The sequence below is a fragment of the Phyllostomus discolor genome, chromosome 12, assembly GCF_004126475.2.
Source record: "Phyllostomus discolor isolate MPI-MPIP mPhyDis1 chromosome 12, mPhyDis1.pri.v3, whole genome shotgun sequence".
Classification (NCBI taxonomy): Eukaryota; Metazoa; Chordata; class Mammalia; order Chiroptera; family Phyllostomidae; genus Phyllostomus; species Phyllostomus discolor.
In genome coordinates, this window is record NC_040914.2 from 58861762 (window position 1) to 58880370 (window position 18609).

The window sequence follows — 18609 nt, forward strand, 5'->3', positions numbered from 1 at the left end:
GAAACATAGTGCTTCCTTGTGCTCAGAAGGCCAGCGGTTAGAAATGCACGTCCAACCGCAGGAAGGACACCACAGCACGATGTGCAGGAGGGGCTGGGGAAGGGCAGCCGGTGACATGGGGAAAGCCTTGGCTGGCACTGCTGGGATGCTGCAGCCAGGGAGCGTCTCTTCTGGTGGCTGTCTGAGGGGCTTCAGGGACAGGGAGCTCTCCTAGTCACTTACACCTCCGGGCTTTGGTTGATTTTGTATACTCTTCCCACCAAAATCTTCTACAGGAACGTATTTTTTCCTTTAATTTAGGTTTTGTTTTGTGAAGATCAAGGTAAGTGATGACAGTGTACAGTAATGCTCAGAACAGTACACTATCGGTGGTCAAAGTCAAAGCCAGTGATGAGAACGTAGCTCACATGAAAATTGTGACGAGGCTGTCGGACTGTTCTAGAGCCATGGGTTGGGGGTAGAACCCAATCTTTCTGTGTCTGAAAGAACAGAGTGGCCTGAGCTAATGAACTTTGTCAGGAAGCAAGGGAAAAACAGAGAATAACAAATTCATGGAGTGGTCTCGGGGAGTGATTAGGATCCAGGCCATGTTTAATAAATATTAGTTTCAATGTAAGAAAAGAGGCCTGGACCTGAGAGAACTAAGTTCTGATAAGAAATTATGTTGTTAAAGAGTCACAACACAACCAAAAGCGTGACGGCTTCGGTACGGCCCTGGCACCCTCATCTGGCCTCACAGTGCCCGGACCTGCTCATGTCAGAAGGACAGAGGCTCTGTTACGCCAGTGGGCACCTGGGCACTTCGCCTGTGCTGATCGGTGTCCCATTTGCAAGGATGACCAGACACCTGGAGGGAAACTTCTTCGTTGCCTGGCAGAGTTAGGGCCACATTTTTTTCACAGTCAAGACTGAAACCAGAGCTCAGGACTGTGAGCCAGGCAGGGGCCCTGGGTGGAGCCAGGAGTTAATATCTGTTTCACCCATCAAAGAGGTGCCTTTCTTCCCTCCTGCAACCGTAGTGAGGCCTTCGACGAGGCCCTTTAACTTGGCATTTTTACTTGTCTGTCTCTTCTTTATTGATTCCCTTTTTGTGTCTTCTCTTTCTACATCTCAAAAACAGCTGTTCTAGTAGAGAGGAGGGACTACGGTATGCCCTTCTTTCAGACCCCCTTAGCTTTTACTGAAAAAGTACCACTGACTCCGGCCTGCCTTAGCTCTGCCCCCCGTCATTTCTACCCTGGACGTGCTACAACGGCTTTCCTCTAGGTCTCTCTGCCCCCGTTCGTGTTTGTTTCTAGGCCATTCTGTCCACATCCAGAATCAAAGCTCGGCAGTGGGGTTGAGCTTGGCTTGGCATGCCTGTTCACAATCTTCAGCAGTTCCCATTCTCTGAAGGAGAGTTTACAAGCAGAGTTGCCGTGGGGGGTTCTGATGAGACACCCCTTACATTTTGCATATCGTTTTGCAGTTTCTGCCTGACCTCCTCTTGGCTTCCATGTACTTCTGCCCCTAAAGATGATGACTGGAGCCTCTTCATTTACTACTGGCATGGGGAGCTCACAGGGCCTGCGGGTTTCCATCACGTGGGACAGCCCAAACCAATGACTATGAGTGTGGGCGTAGGAAAGCTTGGAGACAAGTCCCATGACCTCAGGTCAGGACAACTGGGAGGCATCCTGTCTGGTCCAGAGCTCCCCAGACGGAGCAGTGTGATGCTTCCCCCATGGGCCTTTTCCTGCAGTCACACCCTGTTTGCATTCCTCCCCGCCTGCCCTGCTTCTCCATCCCACACCTGCTTCTCCATCCTGCACCGGCTTCTCCTGGAAGCAGCTCCTTAATAAGCCACGTGCAAACGAATCCCCATCTCAAAATCTACTTCTGTGGACCTGACCTATGGCATGCCATTCTCCATGGGCCAGATTTACATCTAAAACGTTGTCATCCTTAAACTGCATTTATTAGCCCGATTTGGTTCTTACCACATCCTTCTGTTTTACTTTAGTCTTGTTATGTTTCCTGACCTTTTCTGCCCTACCCATGAAGGCATTTGAGTTTTTAACCCTTGACCTATGGGCTTTAGACCAGGGCAGGGTGATTTAGGGCCCCTGACAGTCTCACCCCATTATGCATGGCCGGCTTCATCTCCCACCAGCCTGTCTCAGGTGTGATCATTTCCTGCCACCACTTAATGTCTTCACACCCCCCGTGCAGGCAGGCACTTGCTCAGCTTTGTTCCTTTACAAGCGATTCTTCATCTAAATGAGAGATTCTCTCCCCCTCTAGGTCCACCTAGCAAAATTCTATTCCTCAAGGCCCTCATCAAATGTCCCTTCCTCTGGGAAACCCATTTCTGCAGCCTTCCCTGGGCTCCCCCCAACAAACTTCTACACGTGTCTCTGATGTGACATACCTTCTCAGAGAGAACTATGAAGGACGTCTGGTATTCATTCATTACAAGGAGAGACAGGGAGAGTGTATTTTAGGCAGAAGAGCAGCGTGAGCAAAGACCTAATGGTGAGCTGGGCAGGGGTGGATGGAGCAGAGCATCGCACCATCTCAGAAGACCCAAATGAAGATTAGTGCTGGAGGAAGTTAGGATGGAGGAGGAAAAGGGCGGAAGGTGAGAGGGCCAGGCACCCCAGGGAGGCAGCAGTTGCTAATCCAAAATTTATGGATGAATGACCGAGAATGGGAAAACAGCCTTAATTCTGTCCCATAATAGAATTCTCCATATATTTTTGTTTGTTTCTGGGAGAGACAGTTCATAGTTTTCATCTTACAGATACCTTTACCAAGAATCAGGGATGGAAAGGGAGGAAGGGAGAAAACATGGGAAAAGGGCTGATGAAGATTTTTTGAACATTCTCTAAGTGTGAGACCTACACTTGTGCTCCTGCTCCTCCAGGTCACATCCTTAGGTCCACAGCTTCCATTGTTCCCATTGTATAAGTGACGGAATCGAGGTTCAGAAGGGCAGTAGCTCCCTAAGGACACAGAGCCTGCCCAATGTCAGCCTGGGAGTCAACCCAGCATTAGGACGTGCAGGACCTTGCTCTTTATCCTACTGACTCCTGGGAGAGAGAGGTCAAGTGGAGATACCTCCGAAAGGTTTTTGTGGGGCTTCCTGAGGCCGGAGCAGGGCCAGCAGCAGGCACAGGATGGCTGGTGTTGTCCTCTCATCGGGTCTTCTTCCCAGTTACTAGATAAAGTCTAGGTTGCTTGGAAATCGTGGTCACTGGGGTTGGAGCTTGCCGGGACAACTTCATTTGAGAAAAAGTCCATAATAATCAAATGCCTGGGAACAGAGGAAGAGATAGAAAATTAAAAAGCCATCAGCTTTCTCATGACCAGTGGCCTCCTTTGAGTTAACAAATGTTCTTTATAATTATCCACATTTTTAAAGCTGTGATTCTCAAAGTGTGGACAGAGGACCAGCAGCATCACCCGAGAGCCTGTTAAAAATACAACTTCTCGCGCTCCACTCCGAGTATCTAGCCAGAAACTCTGGGTGGCGCCCAGGAATCTGGTTTAACAAGCCCTCCGTGCAATTCATAGGTATGCCTAAGTCTGAGAACCACTGATTTCAAGTGCGCAAAGCCTCTGGGGTTGGTTATCTCAGTGTTCTTGTTGGAAGTGTTGAATACGCCCTTCTTATCAGCACTGTACATTTGAGGACTCTAAGGGTAAAAAGGAATATGATGTCCTGAATGTAAATCCAGGCTGGTTGGCTTTGTAGGACAGCCCACCTTCTTTGTGTAGGCCATGTCGCCCACCGTATTCTCATGGAGTCCCTGTGACACCCCTCAACCCGCCAGAGACCAAAAAGACAGCTTTCCCACCTTCAGTCGGAGCATTCACAGGCTTCATGACAAACCGATGGACAAATATTCAATGTGGATGCCTCCTATGGCCCTGAGAGATATGGGAAGATACATTCAGACCAATCAACTTGACTTCAAGCAGGAAAATAACTTGAGTGTCCAAGCCAACTATTGATCTGTTAGAGATACATGTTGCTCCCAATTAAAAAAATAATAACCTGCAGACAGATGAAATACCAGGTGTTTTGAAAACTGTAAACAATGTAAGAATCACCTTTGGATGAGCATCTACTATGTAACAATTACTTTTCACGTGTCATTTCATTCAGCCCTCATAATACAGGTGCAGAGTTGGTCTTGTCGTCTCTGTTTTACTAGAGGGAAAAAATAAGTACCTAATGTAATCATGCTCATGATCACACTCTTGCTGCAAACCCTTCAGTTAACTTCCATCAGTCTACACAGCAGGGGTTCTCAACTGTGGTTGTACATTAGAACACCTGGGGAATTTAAAATCCTGGTACCCAGCCCCTACCCCAGACCAGTTAAATCAGAATCCCTGAGAGAAGGATGTGGTGATTTTAAAACACCTCCAGATGGTTCCAGTGTGCAGCCCAGCTTGAGAATCACTGACCTAGAAACTTCTGTCTCTTTAGCATGGTCTACCCATGAACACCTAGATACTCTGGCTTCTGCATACCTGTCCAGAACACATCCCATTTCTTCTCCCCAGAGCTCAGCATCCTGGCCTCTTTCTGTCTCGGTGGCTTCATCACTCCCGGGCCTTTGCATCTGCTGCTCCCCCTGCCAGGATGCTGGTTTGAGCAGCTTCTCCCTTGGTCCGCTTCTGAGCATCCTTTAGCTCACAGCCCAAATGCCTCCTCTTCTGAGAGCACAGCTGTGGCCACTTCATCTAAAGTCATGCTCTGTGTCATTCTCACCATCTGGGTTATCTCTTCAGAAGCATGTGTTTCAGCTGTGATTACATATATGTTGACATGTGTGTTGTTGGTCTTGCCCCACTTTAACGGAGGATCCAGAGAGCACGGGCCATGCTATTCCTCTTCACTACCGTCTCCCCAGTACCTGGAAGGGTGTCTGGTCTAATAAATATTGCTTCAGCGAGTGAAGGAGAATGAATGAACTCAGAGGGTCTAAGTGATTAATCCTCAGCCCTATAGTTGTATTCAATATTTGAACTCCAATGTTCCGAGTCCAGGTTCATCGATTTTTTCCAATACAATCTAACTGACCACTCCTGCTTTCACTCCATTCACACATGCTGAAGCCCACAAGGTTAGAAGAGACATACTGTCCCTAACAAGGAACCTGGGACTCGGTTCCCCTTCTGTGATGTGGCGAGGAGCGGGCGAGTGGGCACTGCACAAAGCCGGCTGTGTGAATAGCATCACCTCCGGTACAATTTAAATGAAGTCAGTAAATTATGCCTTCAGACCCCAAACCATTCATTTCCCCATGCCGGAGAAAGAGAGAGGAGTGTTCGCAGAAGTAATTTCTCTGCCCAGTTATTTCATTAAAAACCAAACGGAAGGGGCCCTGTGGGAGAAAATGGCGCCTGATGTGATTGTGGGAGACACTTCCTTAAAAATGGGGTAATCAGATGGCGGGCCACCTGCTCCAGTCAGTTCTCGGCGTTACCAATAACGGAGAGCCGTGAGCCGGGACGGAGTCCAGCCAGAGTGCACCCCGCAAGAGATGCAGAGGGCCGGGCCAGCCCTCTGCCAGCAGAAGCAGTGACACCAACATTGATAATTAGTCACCTTTGTCAACTCTCCTTGGGGAACAGCCCTTGTGTGTGTGTGCATGTGTGTGTAGGGGAGTGATGTGAATATTTTCCTCCCTCTCCTTTGCTTCATAATGGAAATACACCTGCAGATAGTAGTCTGTGGGCTGGTCATGCACAACAGACTCAGCTTTTCCTCTTTTGCTGCCACAGTAAAACGACCTTGTCCAATGTCAGTGTCAGAGCAGGCTAAGTCTGGGCAGTTACAGCTGCAGGGTGGATATCAAGGTTTACTAAATAGCACTCGGTCTTAAAGAATGAGTGAGAGGCAGGAGGTACAGAGCTTTCAACAACTTGCTCTCAATGACTATCATTTTTTTTGAGCCTTGTTGTAATTCCAAGAACAAAGCAAGAGGTCATGTTTTCATCTGGGAGCAGAAGAATCTAAAAGAAAGGCCATACAACCAGTCTGAGACCCCTCATTCACTGAGAAGATCTGGGATTCAAATCCAGGTGCCATGCAATTCATAACGCATTATAGACTTGGGAGCCTCTATGGGTGCTAACAATAGTAGTAATATTAACCGTAATAGTAGTATTTATTAACTATTAGCACTAGGATAAGTACATGATGATTATAATTTTATTTACATCTTGTAAGTCATTTAATTATCGCCACAATCTTACCAAGTAGGAACTCTTGCTTTCTCTTTATAGACACAAATACCAAGGGTCAGAAAATACAACAGTCAAGTGGCAGAGCTGTAATTTGAATAGACCTCTTTCGACCTCTTTTTGCTCTTCCAGGGTCTTCCACGTGAACTAGACTAGAAATCCCCAGGCTTCTCACAGCAACAGGGGTCGTGAACCCAGAGACCCTGGTTTGGCTACTAAGTCATTGCGTGACCAGCAGGCTGTGGGGCTGGTCTGTCTCTACGGCGTCTTGATCCCTGCTCTGGCTTCACTCCTACTGCACACAAACCGGGACGGAACACCCAGGCACCATCTGGTAAGCATTGCAACTGGGCTCTTTCAGATTCGGAGTGAAAGCAAACCCTCCCCAGACAGACACACGGCTGGGGGAAGACAGGGGAGCAGAGCTGCTGTTGGGAGCTGGGCTGCAGATACTCCCTTGCTGTTTGACTGGCGCTCCAGGAAGAGGAGCACGCGGCTCATTTCCTCACCCCGTGCGCTGTTCACAAGGGGGTTGGGGGGTGGAACCCGGAGCTGAGAACATAATTACACGAACTTGAAAATGAGGTAAAGACCAAATTAAAGCAGTGAGCCTTAGGCATAAATACAAATGGATGACTATCAGCAAATCTCTTGTGGCAGCCAGTGAAAAAAAAGGGGAGCGAGATGCTCTTGCTACTAAAGTAAAAGTTGAAAATGTGGGAGGCATCCAGGGGGTTGGAATTCTCACAGGGCTCAGAATAGACTCGCCATGATGGCAGCAGCAGCGCCATCAAGGCTGGTGCGGGGCCTCCTCTCACTCAGTTCTCATACGGCCCCGTGAGAGGGGTTCCGTCACTGCCTCCACCTTACAGACGATGGGCTCGGATGCTGAAACGCGTTCAGACCGTCACAGCTAGCTAGCGAGGCCACCAGGGTTCAGAGTCAGGCTGTGCTCATCCTGAGCCGTTGCTCTCGCCACTACAATGGACTGTGTGCTTGGGGCAGAGTCTAAGAGCAGCCTTCTACTCCTGCCAGGGGAAACCCTGTTCCTTCCAGTGATGGGACAATGTGTTCAACTCCAGGGGCCAAAATTTGTCATCCTGGCCCTCCCTGTTTCCTTGCTCAGTCCCACACTCCGTACCGCCTTCTTAAACCACCTCTGCTGCGTTGTCTTCTCTCCACTCCGTGTGTGGCCTTTGTTTCTTCCACTACACTCAAATTCCCTTGTTTGATTATTGAGCAAGTGTTGATTGATGGGTTCATTCATTAGTCTGAAAATATGTCTAGAGTGTGTGTTGCAATGCCAAGCTCTGTCTGGGGTGCTGGGCACACGGAGGGGTGCAGGGCAGGGACATGGACCGGGTCACAGGAAACTCCCCAAGGGAGCATACAACTGCTCCACAGCAAAGAGGGCGCGTGGGCAAGTGCAGTCTCAGCCCACAGTGGAGGGGGCGTGGCTGAGCCGTGCATGGGGCTCAGAGAGCAGGCAGGGAGAGGAGCCCTAACTGCCCCCTGCCCCTGCCCCTGCCCCAGGTGAGGACAGTAGGTGCCCTGGAAGTGATGCTACAGATGAGAGGCTGCTCGGCCTTCCCTGGAATAGTGCGTCTGGAAGCCTGTGATGCTCAGACTCCGCCCTGCGTGGGAACCACCAGGGACTGGTGAGGAAACAGAGCATGGGCCCCGTGACCTCACAGACCGGACGTTCTGATACAGTTGTAGGTGTGGTGTTGGTGACCTAAGCTGTTATGTTCTCAAAGTGATTTTATTTCAGGCGATCTGAGTGGCAGCAGGCAGTCACCGCACACTTGCTAATAAATATGTACAAACATGCATACGTATGTTCTGCAGAAATAAACAAACACCTGTTTGTGTTGGGGACTTCTCATAATGGTACTTCATATCATACCCACCCTGATACAGTCATTGCCCAGAGTGCTGCTGGGTGACAGAGGTCACTTTCCTGGAACAGCTGGCACAGCCGTAATGAAGGATAAGCCCACTTAGCTCAAAATCATAGCCAGAGGTTTAGAAAACAACACGATAAGTGTTCACTACCAGGAGATGTGATGTGAAAGTCTGCACTCAGACCCTGGTGGGTAAAGCCTAGTCCCCTCCCCTGCCCCTGCGCGGCTTCCTTTCCCTGCCCGAGTGGCCACGCAGGGCCAGTGCCCACGTGGTGTGCTTCTACACTCACATTTCTGGTGCTTCACGAGGACCCACGGTCCACACTGAGTCCCACATTTAAGATAGAAGTGATGGTTGCACAAAACTAAATATTCAGAATGCCATAAGAGTGTACACTTTAAATTAATGGTAGATTTTATATTGTACTGCATTTAATGGTAATTTAGGAAAAAGGGTGCCTAACTGTCGCACGGAGAGTTAACTGGGGGTGGGAGGGTATGAGGAAGAATTCACGGAGCTGACCTGCTCTGCAGGAGACAGGATGGGGGCTCGGGTTCGAGGGAGGCAGCAGAACTGTGTGAGCAGGAGCTGAATGCCGCTCAGTGGACACCTTCATCCTTCTCAATGCAACCTCCTCCCCTGTTTCCTGTCAGCCGACTCCTTATACCCACGGATTCGTCCATAGGTCTCTCTACCAAGGCCTCTAGTGCACCAGAGGCATCTGTGTCTTATTACGTCGGTTAAATAAACAGAATCAATCAGTAGCACCAGATAGCTTGAGGCTGTGTGTGCAGACCCGCTGAGTGGCTCTCATTACACCCTTCCTCCCCATTTTCCTACCCCAGCCAACTGAGGGTGCCCGGCCACGTGGAAGGGAAAGGGCCTGGAAATCAATACAGTATTTAAGGGGAAGGCGCTGAAGCGTGGCCAGCCCAGAAGTAATCTGCTGACTCGGGAGCACCGGGAGGGCTGGCCTGAGCAGCTGTGGAAGCCCCAGAAAGACAAATTGCAGTCATCAATCCCACAGAAGGAAGACTCGCGTCCTACCTCCTGTATCCGCGGGAGGGAGAAAGAGTTGCAACCTGGGCGTGCTGTTTCTGAGATGGTAACGAGGCTCCTTCAGACACGGGGCCAGCGGGGAGGGAGGGTGTGGACAGTCGACTTGAGAGCGAGTTGGAAATCGCCGTTGCCTGATGGTGAGCAGCCTGACGTTATACGCTGCGGGGTCAGCTGGGGCCAGACCCGTTTTGCTGTGACTTGGTGGAGAAGGTGCGCTGATCCCGTTAATACGGACTCTGCCTCCTTCGACCGTCACTTGAAGAAGCACTCAGGCCCTGGTGGGTACAAGGAGGTGCAAGGAGGAGATGAGGTGCAAGGAGGAGAGTTCAGAACCACAGGAAATGAGCCCCACAGACTTGTGCGGGCAGCATTCACGCCCTTCTCACAGGCCACGATCCTGGGGTGGGGCGTCATTACACCTCATGACTGAAAAAACATTCTGTAGGCATCCCTCGGTAGAAAGCAAAGGAACAAGGAAGATAAAACTAGGGTCTCTGAAGTCACATAAATCCAAGTTGAACTATCAGCTTCAGCACTTCCTGGCTGAGTGACCTTGGGAAGGTCACTGAGCCTCTTCAAGCCTCAGGCTCCTTGCCTGGATAATGGACACAATGGCGCTGGCTTCCTGAAGCTGCTGGGAGTGCCGATACACGTGTGACAAAAAGATGTGTGAAGTGGCCTGGGTGCTCCGGAAGGACTTGCCCGATAACCCAGCACCTGTACACAGCAAATGTTTAATCACACAATTGATATCGGAACCGTTTTATGCAGAAACGAGATCCCATTGCTGTGCCGATCTCACCAAGGATGAGGGGAGCGCATGTCAGCAGTTATAAATGACTAACTTACTTTGTGTTCAACATTTTTCTCACCAGAAGCCATTTTCAGCACTGGTTGGAGGGTGGAGACATGGAGGAAGCTGCCCTGGGCGAGCCGTGGGAGCGGAGAAAGACCTCTTCTGAGGAAGGCAAGAGGAGCCACGAGATCTCTAGAAGGCGCGGGCTGCCCTGTGCACACCACAGAGCCTGGGTAAGAGCCGGCCTCAGTAGCTGGGGAGATGGGATGGATGGGCCAGGGGTAGCCCTGTCTCCTGACAGACCCCGCCTCCAGCCCCACAGGCCCCGCCTCCAGAGCCCCGCCTCCACCATCCCACTGCCTTCATCTATCAAAGGCCTCTTCCTGACCTCTCGTCCCCCAGCTGCCCTTCTGCCCTGGTCAGTGCCCGACAGCCTGGCCCTCCCCACCAAGAAGAAGACGGTAAAACTCTTCTGGCAGGATGAGAGCTGGCTGGGGGCCACGGAGGCTCCGGGAGCCGCTTCGGGCCCTGCTCCACCCTGTGGGCCTCCCTGGAGCCTGTCTCCATGGACACCGCCCGGCTGGAGCACCTGTTCGAGTCCCGTGCCAAGGACGTGCTGCCTTCCAAGGTAAACGCACCCCCATCTGCAAGGTAACCCCAGTGGAGAGGGGAGGGAATCAGAGCTCAAGGGTCCTAACGGCTGGGGCGGCCACTCATTTCCCACGTGGGGAAACTGAGGCAAAGAAGGAGTGGGGATTTGTCTGAGGTCTCTCAGCAAGGGATCTGCATCTAAGTTCATCCCAAGGCCTGATACGCCCCAGGTCCCAAGTCGTGGGGTGACCCCACCATTTGGCCCGTGAAGGAGAAAGACAAGTATCATGTGCTCCGTGCCTTTCGTTCACAGAGACTGCCAGCAGGACTCCCTGGGGTTTTCGATCCATTGCGTATGTCTCACCCCAAGGGGGAGCGTGCCGTCCCCCGAGACTCTTTCCAAGGACGTGCCTAGGGGGAGGTCCGCCCTCCCTGTGAGCCTCACTGCTCTAGAAGGCGCCGCTGGCTGCAGTCCCGGGGGCGACTTACAGGTTTCTGGTGGGCGGCGGGGGCGGGGCTGGGAGAAGGCGGCAAGCCGTTTCACTAAGCGGCGCGTCTGCTAGAGAAAGCTTTTACTGCAAGGAAAACCCAAAGACTGGGACGAGTGAAAGAGTGTTTATATCAACTTGATTCATAGTGGGCCCACATTGGAAATATCCAAATGTCCATCGGCGGCAGAATGATTAATGTGCTACGAACGTGCTACGTGATTTCATGTATTCGCCGTTCAGAAATAAGCCAAACTAGTTGACAGGGCTAAATATGAGAATAGTTGGTACCTTGTGAGGGGAGCGACTGGGAAGAAGTCCGAAAGGGTGCTGGAATGTTCTGTTTCTTGAGCCAAGCGGTGGTTACACAGGTGTTTTCATTTTGTGAAACTTCTTTGGGCTCTAAATTTATGATTCATGCGCTTTGCTGCATATAGGTTATTCTTCCAAAAAAGTAAGGTTTACTTCAGTCTACAGCACTGCCTCCCCGAGTTTCCATGAGACATTTGAGCAGATTCAGAACATGTGGCCGCAGCAGACATGGGCAGTGCCACCCCGGTACCCACCAGCACCCTCAGCGCCCCTCCTGAGGGGTGTTTCAGGGGGCCCCAGCATCCCAGGTCACAGAAGCCAGGACGCTGGGGGGCGCTGTACGAGCAGGATGGGTCACTGGGCCGAGTCCTCATAGGTAGGCACCCCTGGTTTAGGAATCCCAGAAAAGATTTAGGGAGGGCTTGGAACACCAGGGGTGGGTGCACACACACAAAAAAATGTATCATTTTTAGAAAGTTACTGTGACCCTGCTTTCACCCTCAGGCCAGTGACCACTGAGAACCCTACTCTGAAGTGCGTTGCGAAGACTTCATGCCCACGTGGATGTAAGGTAAGAAGCCTCCGTATAATAAGTGCATACGGCATGTGCATTCCCCTTTCCATATCCTGCCGAACTGAAGTCACTGAGAAACAATGAAATAATTTCCTCAGATTTAATATGATTAAGTAGAGAATCTAAATTTCTGAGGTGTGGACACATCTCTACTTTTGCTTCTGGATAAAAATTCTTTAAAAGTTCCTTCCACGCTCAAACGATATTAATATAGGATTAATGGCAATCAAGCTGAATGAGAATTGTTCACTCATGACACCACTATGCCAATAAATAAAACTGTTGTCCTTGAGCACCAGCCCGCGGGCATGGGTTAGGTTTTGCAATGGCTCCTCTTTCACTTGGCTATGGAGAGTTTTCTAAAACTCATGTTAAAACTATCACCAGCAATGAAATGTTTGTGCATAGTTTTTTTTCCTTTTTTTTTTGGAATATCTTGGATAAGTTAATGGAATTGATTCCTACAAACAGAATGAGTAGATACAAATATTGGGGCATACGAAAAGGCCTGTGACAAATTCTGCCCAAGGGCTCCCTTTTGAAAATCATAGATTTCACTTCCAGAGTTTGCTTTTCATTTTTGTCCTCTTGTTTTATTTCGTTCACTTACTTATTTTTGTATTGCAAGGTTACTTGGGAAAGGGTCAGGAAAGCTTGGCCGTCATGCCCAACCCCGGCCTAAGCAAGCACTTGAGTTTCCTGCAAGGCAAACTTGGTGCTTTTGAGCCTAGCCAGGCTCTCGAAGTAGGAGCGGCCGCCTGTGGCACCCTCTCAGCATCTCTAACCCAACCGAAATCGGACTTCACACTCCAGTCCTAGTGGGCCGAATTACTTCTGATCTAAAATGGCTTGGAAATGTTTCATATTAATGGATTTGAATGTAAAAAGTAATAAGTGAAATCGATAGACCTCTATAATTTTAAAGTTTTATGTCTGTGAACCTGCAAATGGTAGAAACGTGGCTCGTGCTGGTAAATAATAGTCACAGTCTAAGAAGGTCTGTGATGTGGCCCAGGTGTGTTGGCACAGGACTTGGCCAACAGCGGGACTGTTTTTTTGAAGAGCACAAGGAGTTTTAGGCACGGGACATACTGCAGCAAACAGAGAGAGGAAGGATGGAACCATCGAATTTCCCTCATCTGCCCCTAGCAGGGTACCTCCAAAACTTGTGCATCTCTTCCCATACGTCATACTGCACTCTCTCAATCCTCAGATTTTAGTGGTTTTCCCCTCAAGAATGTTTCAAAGGGTTTATTAAAATAATATTGCCGAAGTAGGAGTTTTCAAAGGAAAATAATGCAATCAAGGATAAAAATAGGTATAACAATCACAAGGGTTAAAATACTTCTGTGGTTAAGTATACAGTGGGGCTATGAGCTCCCTGGCATCCAAGATAAAGAAGGAAACAGGGTTCATTGCATATGACTTGAGAAGTCCTTCCAGTTCTACAACTGACTCAAAGAGAAACTTGATTTTGGAGTGAAACTTCTTTTCTGGGTCATTATGCAAGGGGCACAGGGTAATATGAAGGTCAGTGTTATCTGCCAAGTTTTTACTGCAAATGCAGGAGTTGAATTCATTCTTTGAGCTTTTAGCGCAACTTTCAATTAAAGTCAGAGGGGTTGGCTGCCGTCCAGTTCAGCGATGGCAATTGTGTGAGCACTGGAATGATGTATTTCAGGTTCGTAGGAAGAGTGCTATAAAGACCTCTATTACCTTTACGCTTCCAGGGAATGACCACTGAGCTCAGGGTCTTACCTGGACAAAGGTTGAGTGTCAAGAGGCAAGGTCAGTGTGACATTTAGAAGAATTCACTTGCGGATTTTTCTTTTTATTTATTTATCCATTTAAAAAACTTTTACATGCTAAATCTGGGGGTAGAACTTAGGAATGTGTCTTTTTCTCCTTACTTCCCTCTCCAAACGAATCAACAGCAGCCTTCCATCAGCATTAGGGAACAAATGGTGGCGATGGCTGTTCGGAAGCCTTTCTGGCCTTTGGCAGCAGTCAGGAGGCAAAGGAGAGGAGACTAGGGTCCCTAGAGACCATGCACCAGGCAGGTCACCTCCTGAGGAAGACTAAGGGGGAAGCCTTCATCTGAAGAGCTATTTATGGAACCATTGTGGTTTGGGAAAGCAAGAACCAGAGTCTAGGCCATGAGCCTGTTCTGGCTGCCCAGTCTTGCCTTCCTGGGACGCTGAGAGTCCCTGCAAAGAGCAGGGGCCCATCACACTTATTCTTCTTGCATAGCAATGCCTGTCTGCTCTAGCAAATTTTGATAAATGCAATGCCAAGTTGAGGAGTGTGCAACCACCGCGAGCAATATTAATCAGAGAAGGGCTGGTGGATCTCTCAGGTACCTTTGCAGTGAGGGAAAAAATAATCATATGTCTGATTTCTTTAAATGACCACATTGTTTGGTTCATTTTTTTCACCTAACAATCAGGCTGTCTGCAGTCCCATACAGGCTGGTGTCACAGCGAGTGCGTAAAAAGCTGTCCCCCGGAGGCCGCTCTGATTTGTACTCTCTCCAGGTCCCCAAAACACTAAATAAATAAGAGTGGATGGCTTTTAATGAAAGCCTTAGCCTTTTCTTTGGTTTAGCTTTTAATTGTGTGGCAGCCAAACACACACACACATCACATCCTGAGCTGTTTATTAGAACTACATACACCCCCTCAGCCTAAATGTCAAGCAATGCCACAGAGAAACGTGAACAGCTCAGTTTATTAACGGCAAGATGGAAGGTTGGCCCCATCACTCACCCAGCCGGGGCCCCAGCTCGCTCAGACTTCTAATACCATCAGCACGATCACGGTGTTGACTCAGAGCAGTCAGAAGCCGAGGAGAAACCCCACTGTACTCCCCGAGTACAATTTGCATATGGAAACTGAAAAACATGAAGATGAGATGCACCTGCGTTGGATTAAAAGGCTTTCCAGGTTTGCCTGGCTTGGATCTGTGCACTACAGATTCGGTGTTGAGCGATGTCGAGGCCTCCTCGTTTTCATGAGAAAGCAGCCATAGTGTCATCTGCTTCTGCAGTGTTTCTGTGACGTCTTCAAAGTGCACGTTGTCATGTCTTCTAAACACATAGTAGGTCGTCAAAACAATAGCAGCTAGTGTAACTGACAGGAATAGATTTTTAAGGCATAGGGCATGGCCTTGAGTTGAATCATTACTTCTACAACTTGGGGCTTCAAGACAATCATCTGTGATAAAGACCACACACAGGTGAAGACCCATGGGGAACACAAAATAATACAAGCGGAAGTTCAACAGCAAGGCAGACAGGTCAGAACAGGTCTGCCCGGATCAGAAGCAGATGTCGCTTTCCTGCTTCCTGTTGTCAGATCATTAAGGTGACAAAATGCCAAAGGGACAGAAAGCTGTGGAGGAAGAACGGTGCCAGCATCCAACCACAGGGCATCGCAGCGTCCTGCCCCATCCTCTTCTGCATATTATTAGTCTGTCGCTCATTCTTCCCCATGTAAAAGCAGCGGAAAATGACTGAGGTAAATAACCTCAGGTCAGTAAACAACTGTAACCCCGTAAGCATCTCAGTGCATGTAACTGCCTTCATGTTTTCATCAAGGGGAGTGGAATAATGGGCCCTGGAGAAACCAGCAGGCAAGTCAAGATGGGTATCTTCATGTTTTCTTAAGAAATTCCTCAAGGAGGGTTCATTTTCCTGATCTGCTGTCTACAGACCCAGAAGGTTGGCTTTATACGGTTCCAGCCCACAGCCCCTGTAGGTGCCATCGCTCCTCGCACTCCCGAGGGTGGGGGCACATTTGCCATCAGGAGGAAGAGAGACTTAGCTGTCACTGCTACTAAATTAACAGCAGCTACTGAACATGACTCAGTTATATGCTTTTCCAGTAAATGTTCCCAGTTTTGAGATGGAAGCAGAGAAGAGGTTTGTGGATGCCTTGGCACCCCAAGTACACCTTGGTCAGCTGGAGTGGACTCTCCTCTTGTTACAGCGAGTGGGGAACAGGAAGGTCTTCACTGACCGCAGTGGATGCCAACGCACCACCAAAGCAGGGGTGAGTCCAGACCATCAGCCCACCCGTAAGTGTGTGGCCCGGACCTAAGGCAATGCCACCCTGAACATCGCTCCCTGGGGGCCAGTAGACATGCCGGTGAGCCACCCCACACTGCGAGCACAGCATCTGTCGGCACTGCGCACGCAGCTCTCGTAGTTCCTGCTCGCAACATTTCTCTCCCGCTTTACAAACCAGAAAACAGATCCAGAGAGAGTAAGTGATTTACCTAATGGCACATGGCCGGTGTGGGGCAAAACCAAGGCATGACCGTAGCTAAACCCCAACTTCATCCTGTCTGTCTGTGAATGCCAGCTGGACCGCCACCTCTCCGCCCAGCACAGGACCTGCTTCAGACACGTGCTCCATATGTATCTGACGAGACGAGGGGCTGATGTCCAGGACGGCCCTCTTCGCCCCCTCCTGGACTCGCCTCCAGGTGCACCCGCTGCCAAACTGGACGCTCTCCCGGAACTTCTCTTGGCTCCACCATACGATGTTGGCTTTGCGCTCCATCTCCGGTCTCCCGCTTCTCAGGGGAGCACTTGGGAATTGCATTCTACAGCCCCACCTCCCACTTCTGTGTCACTAACTCTGACACTTGACTGATCCTGGATCAGGAGCTCCATCGCCAAACCCACGAGAGGAAATAAAAGAGAGGCCATTAAGACTAGAAGAAGGAGTTGGTGCCCGTAGGCCAAGAGAATGTATATACCAGGCGTATGTATCAGGACAAGTCTCTGCTGGGCAAAACTGCCCGATGCGTGCACTTACACTAGGCATCCGAGTCACTAAGCTAATTTTGGAACAAAAATGACTTTATCTTCATAAAGTTATACAGCTCCAAAATCTCGTGGGAGGATTCACCTTCTCCTTCCTAGGTCCCTTCTTCAGCGGCCTCAGGGAAAAGAGTAGGAGAATGCCCCCAGGAGCACTCAGCAGCACATTTGAGGGACGGAGAAATATGAATGCCTCGTCTAATACTGAGCTATGGCCTAGGAGATCTTTATATGTAATCAAGTGTTCACCACAAAATGTGATGGAATTGAATGCTAAGTAAAGATGGGTAGAGCAGGTCACAGTTTCCAGTTATATTATATCTAGGCTTTTTAGGTACTAAGGGTTTCTTTTAGACAGGAGGCTTATTTTCAGGATATTCTCAGGGCTCGGGCCATGAAGAATCTATGTTTTGCCGGTTTGGGGGTCATGTTCTATGCAGTGACTCTGTCTGCTTCTGGTATATTCCATGTGGAAAGCACAGCAGACGAGGGCAGTCAGGCGCCGAGGGGAACCCAGGTGGGTGGGACTTCTGTGCTCCTGGCTGCTCTGGGCCACCCTCACACCCCCTGGCAGCCTTCCGGTGATCACTCTGTGACCACTGATTGCTCTTGCTGGGGACCTGCTCGTGATTACAGGAGAATGTGGCTTGGAAGAGTTTCCTGCTTCGTCACGATCAGCCTTGATTGGTGATCAGCCTTGACCTCACAGTGACCCAGGCAGGCAGTGCGGGTAGAAGAGAAGGGGGGTGTGTGTGTGTGTGTGTGTGTGTGTGTGTTAGTGGTGGTGGTAGTAGTGATGTAAGGCAGGCCAAGAAACCAGAACAATTGGAGCTGTTTAGTTTCAACTAGCACGTACTACCAAGGAAAGACGGGGCCAGAGAGAATGGGTTTTCCGTGAAATCAGCCCAGATGACACCACCCAGCCGCAGCCTGGCTCCAGAGCCTTGGCTCCGCACCCCAGCCTCAGTCCCCGCCTCGTCCCCTTCGGGTTTGGGCACTTCCATGTCCTCCCCTCCTGGACACCTTTTTTTGGACAGACTTCTCAACTAAAAAAATTCACTTTTGCCCCCAAAGTATCCCTAGTCTCCAATTAATCTGTCTTGGACTTTAAGCCCACAGCGGCTGAAACCAAGCCGGGGCAGCTCCACACTAACGACTTTCCAGGCCGCCCCAGGTACGGGGGTGCCAGCCGCATTCCTCCAGCACCTGTGCCCTTGGCGGCCCCGTCCTTTCCTCCGTCTTATGTTTCAGCAGCAGCTCATGGGCAAGGTTTCTATTCACCCCGTTCCAGTGCTATTTTTGCACCTCTGTCAAATCTCTTCCTGATCTCCCTCCTTTGTAAAGGTCCCTCATAAATCCCAACGTAATGGCAGGAATGCGAGAGCCTGCCAGGGTGGACACGGGCTGGGCTGCACCCGGTCCTACAGCTGTTACCATTTTGGGATCAGAAAGCCGATGAGGTTTTTAAAGGGCAGGCCACATATCTGAACGCATCTGCCTTACACATGTTTTCACTGTGCGTCCTAACGCGTTGGTACCTTAGTAAATGCGCACATGAAATTTGAAAATTAACTTAAGTCTTTTTAAACCAAACTCCATGACTCTTGGAAGATAAGCCAACTGGAGTGCTACATGTATTTATTCACAGAACCCCTGTCCCCATGAGCTCACAGCCCATGTACATGTGGACATGATGAGGAAAGGGGCGGGGAGAGACTGCAGATAAATCAGCAAGCAAGGACAGTGGGACACATTCCCTCACGGAGGGGGAGCCGAGGAGCTGGGGCGTCCCAGCGCAGGAGTCCTAACTCAAACGTGT

At 49.8% G+C, this 18609-nt stretch overlaps 1 protein-coding gene across 1 annotated transcript; it reads left to right on the plus strand.

The window, feature by feature from the left end:
- The first annotated feature begins 10007 nt into the window (after positions 1-10007).
- LOC118497829 (FH1/FH2 domain-containing protein 1-like) lies at positions 10008-18278 on the plus strand. Its single transcript, XM_036013563.1, has 2 exons — positions 10008-10628; positions 18239-18278. The coding sequence occupies exons 1-2, from the start codon at positions 10114-10116 to the stop codon at positions 18276-18278; spliced, it is 555 nt and encodes a 184-aa protein (XP_035869456.1). The 5' UTR covers positions 10008-10113.
- The last annotated feature ends 331 nt before the right edge of the window (positions 18279-18609 follow it).

Bases quoted from the DNA above. Each gene is read 5' to 3' on its own strand.
- LOC118497829 (XM_036013563.1), top strand. From the start codon at position 10,114: ATGGAGGAAGCTGCCCTGGGCGAGCCGTGGGAGCGGAGAAAGACCTCT. The intron at 10,629-18,238 runs GTAAACGCACCC...TTTTGGGATCAG, and splicing joins AGGACGTGCTGCCTTCCAAG to AAAGCCGATGAGGTTTTTAA.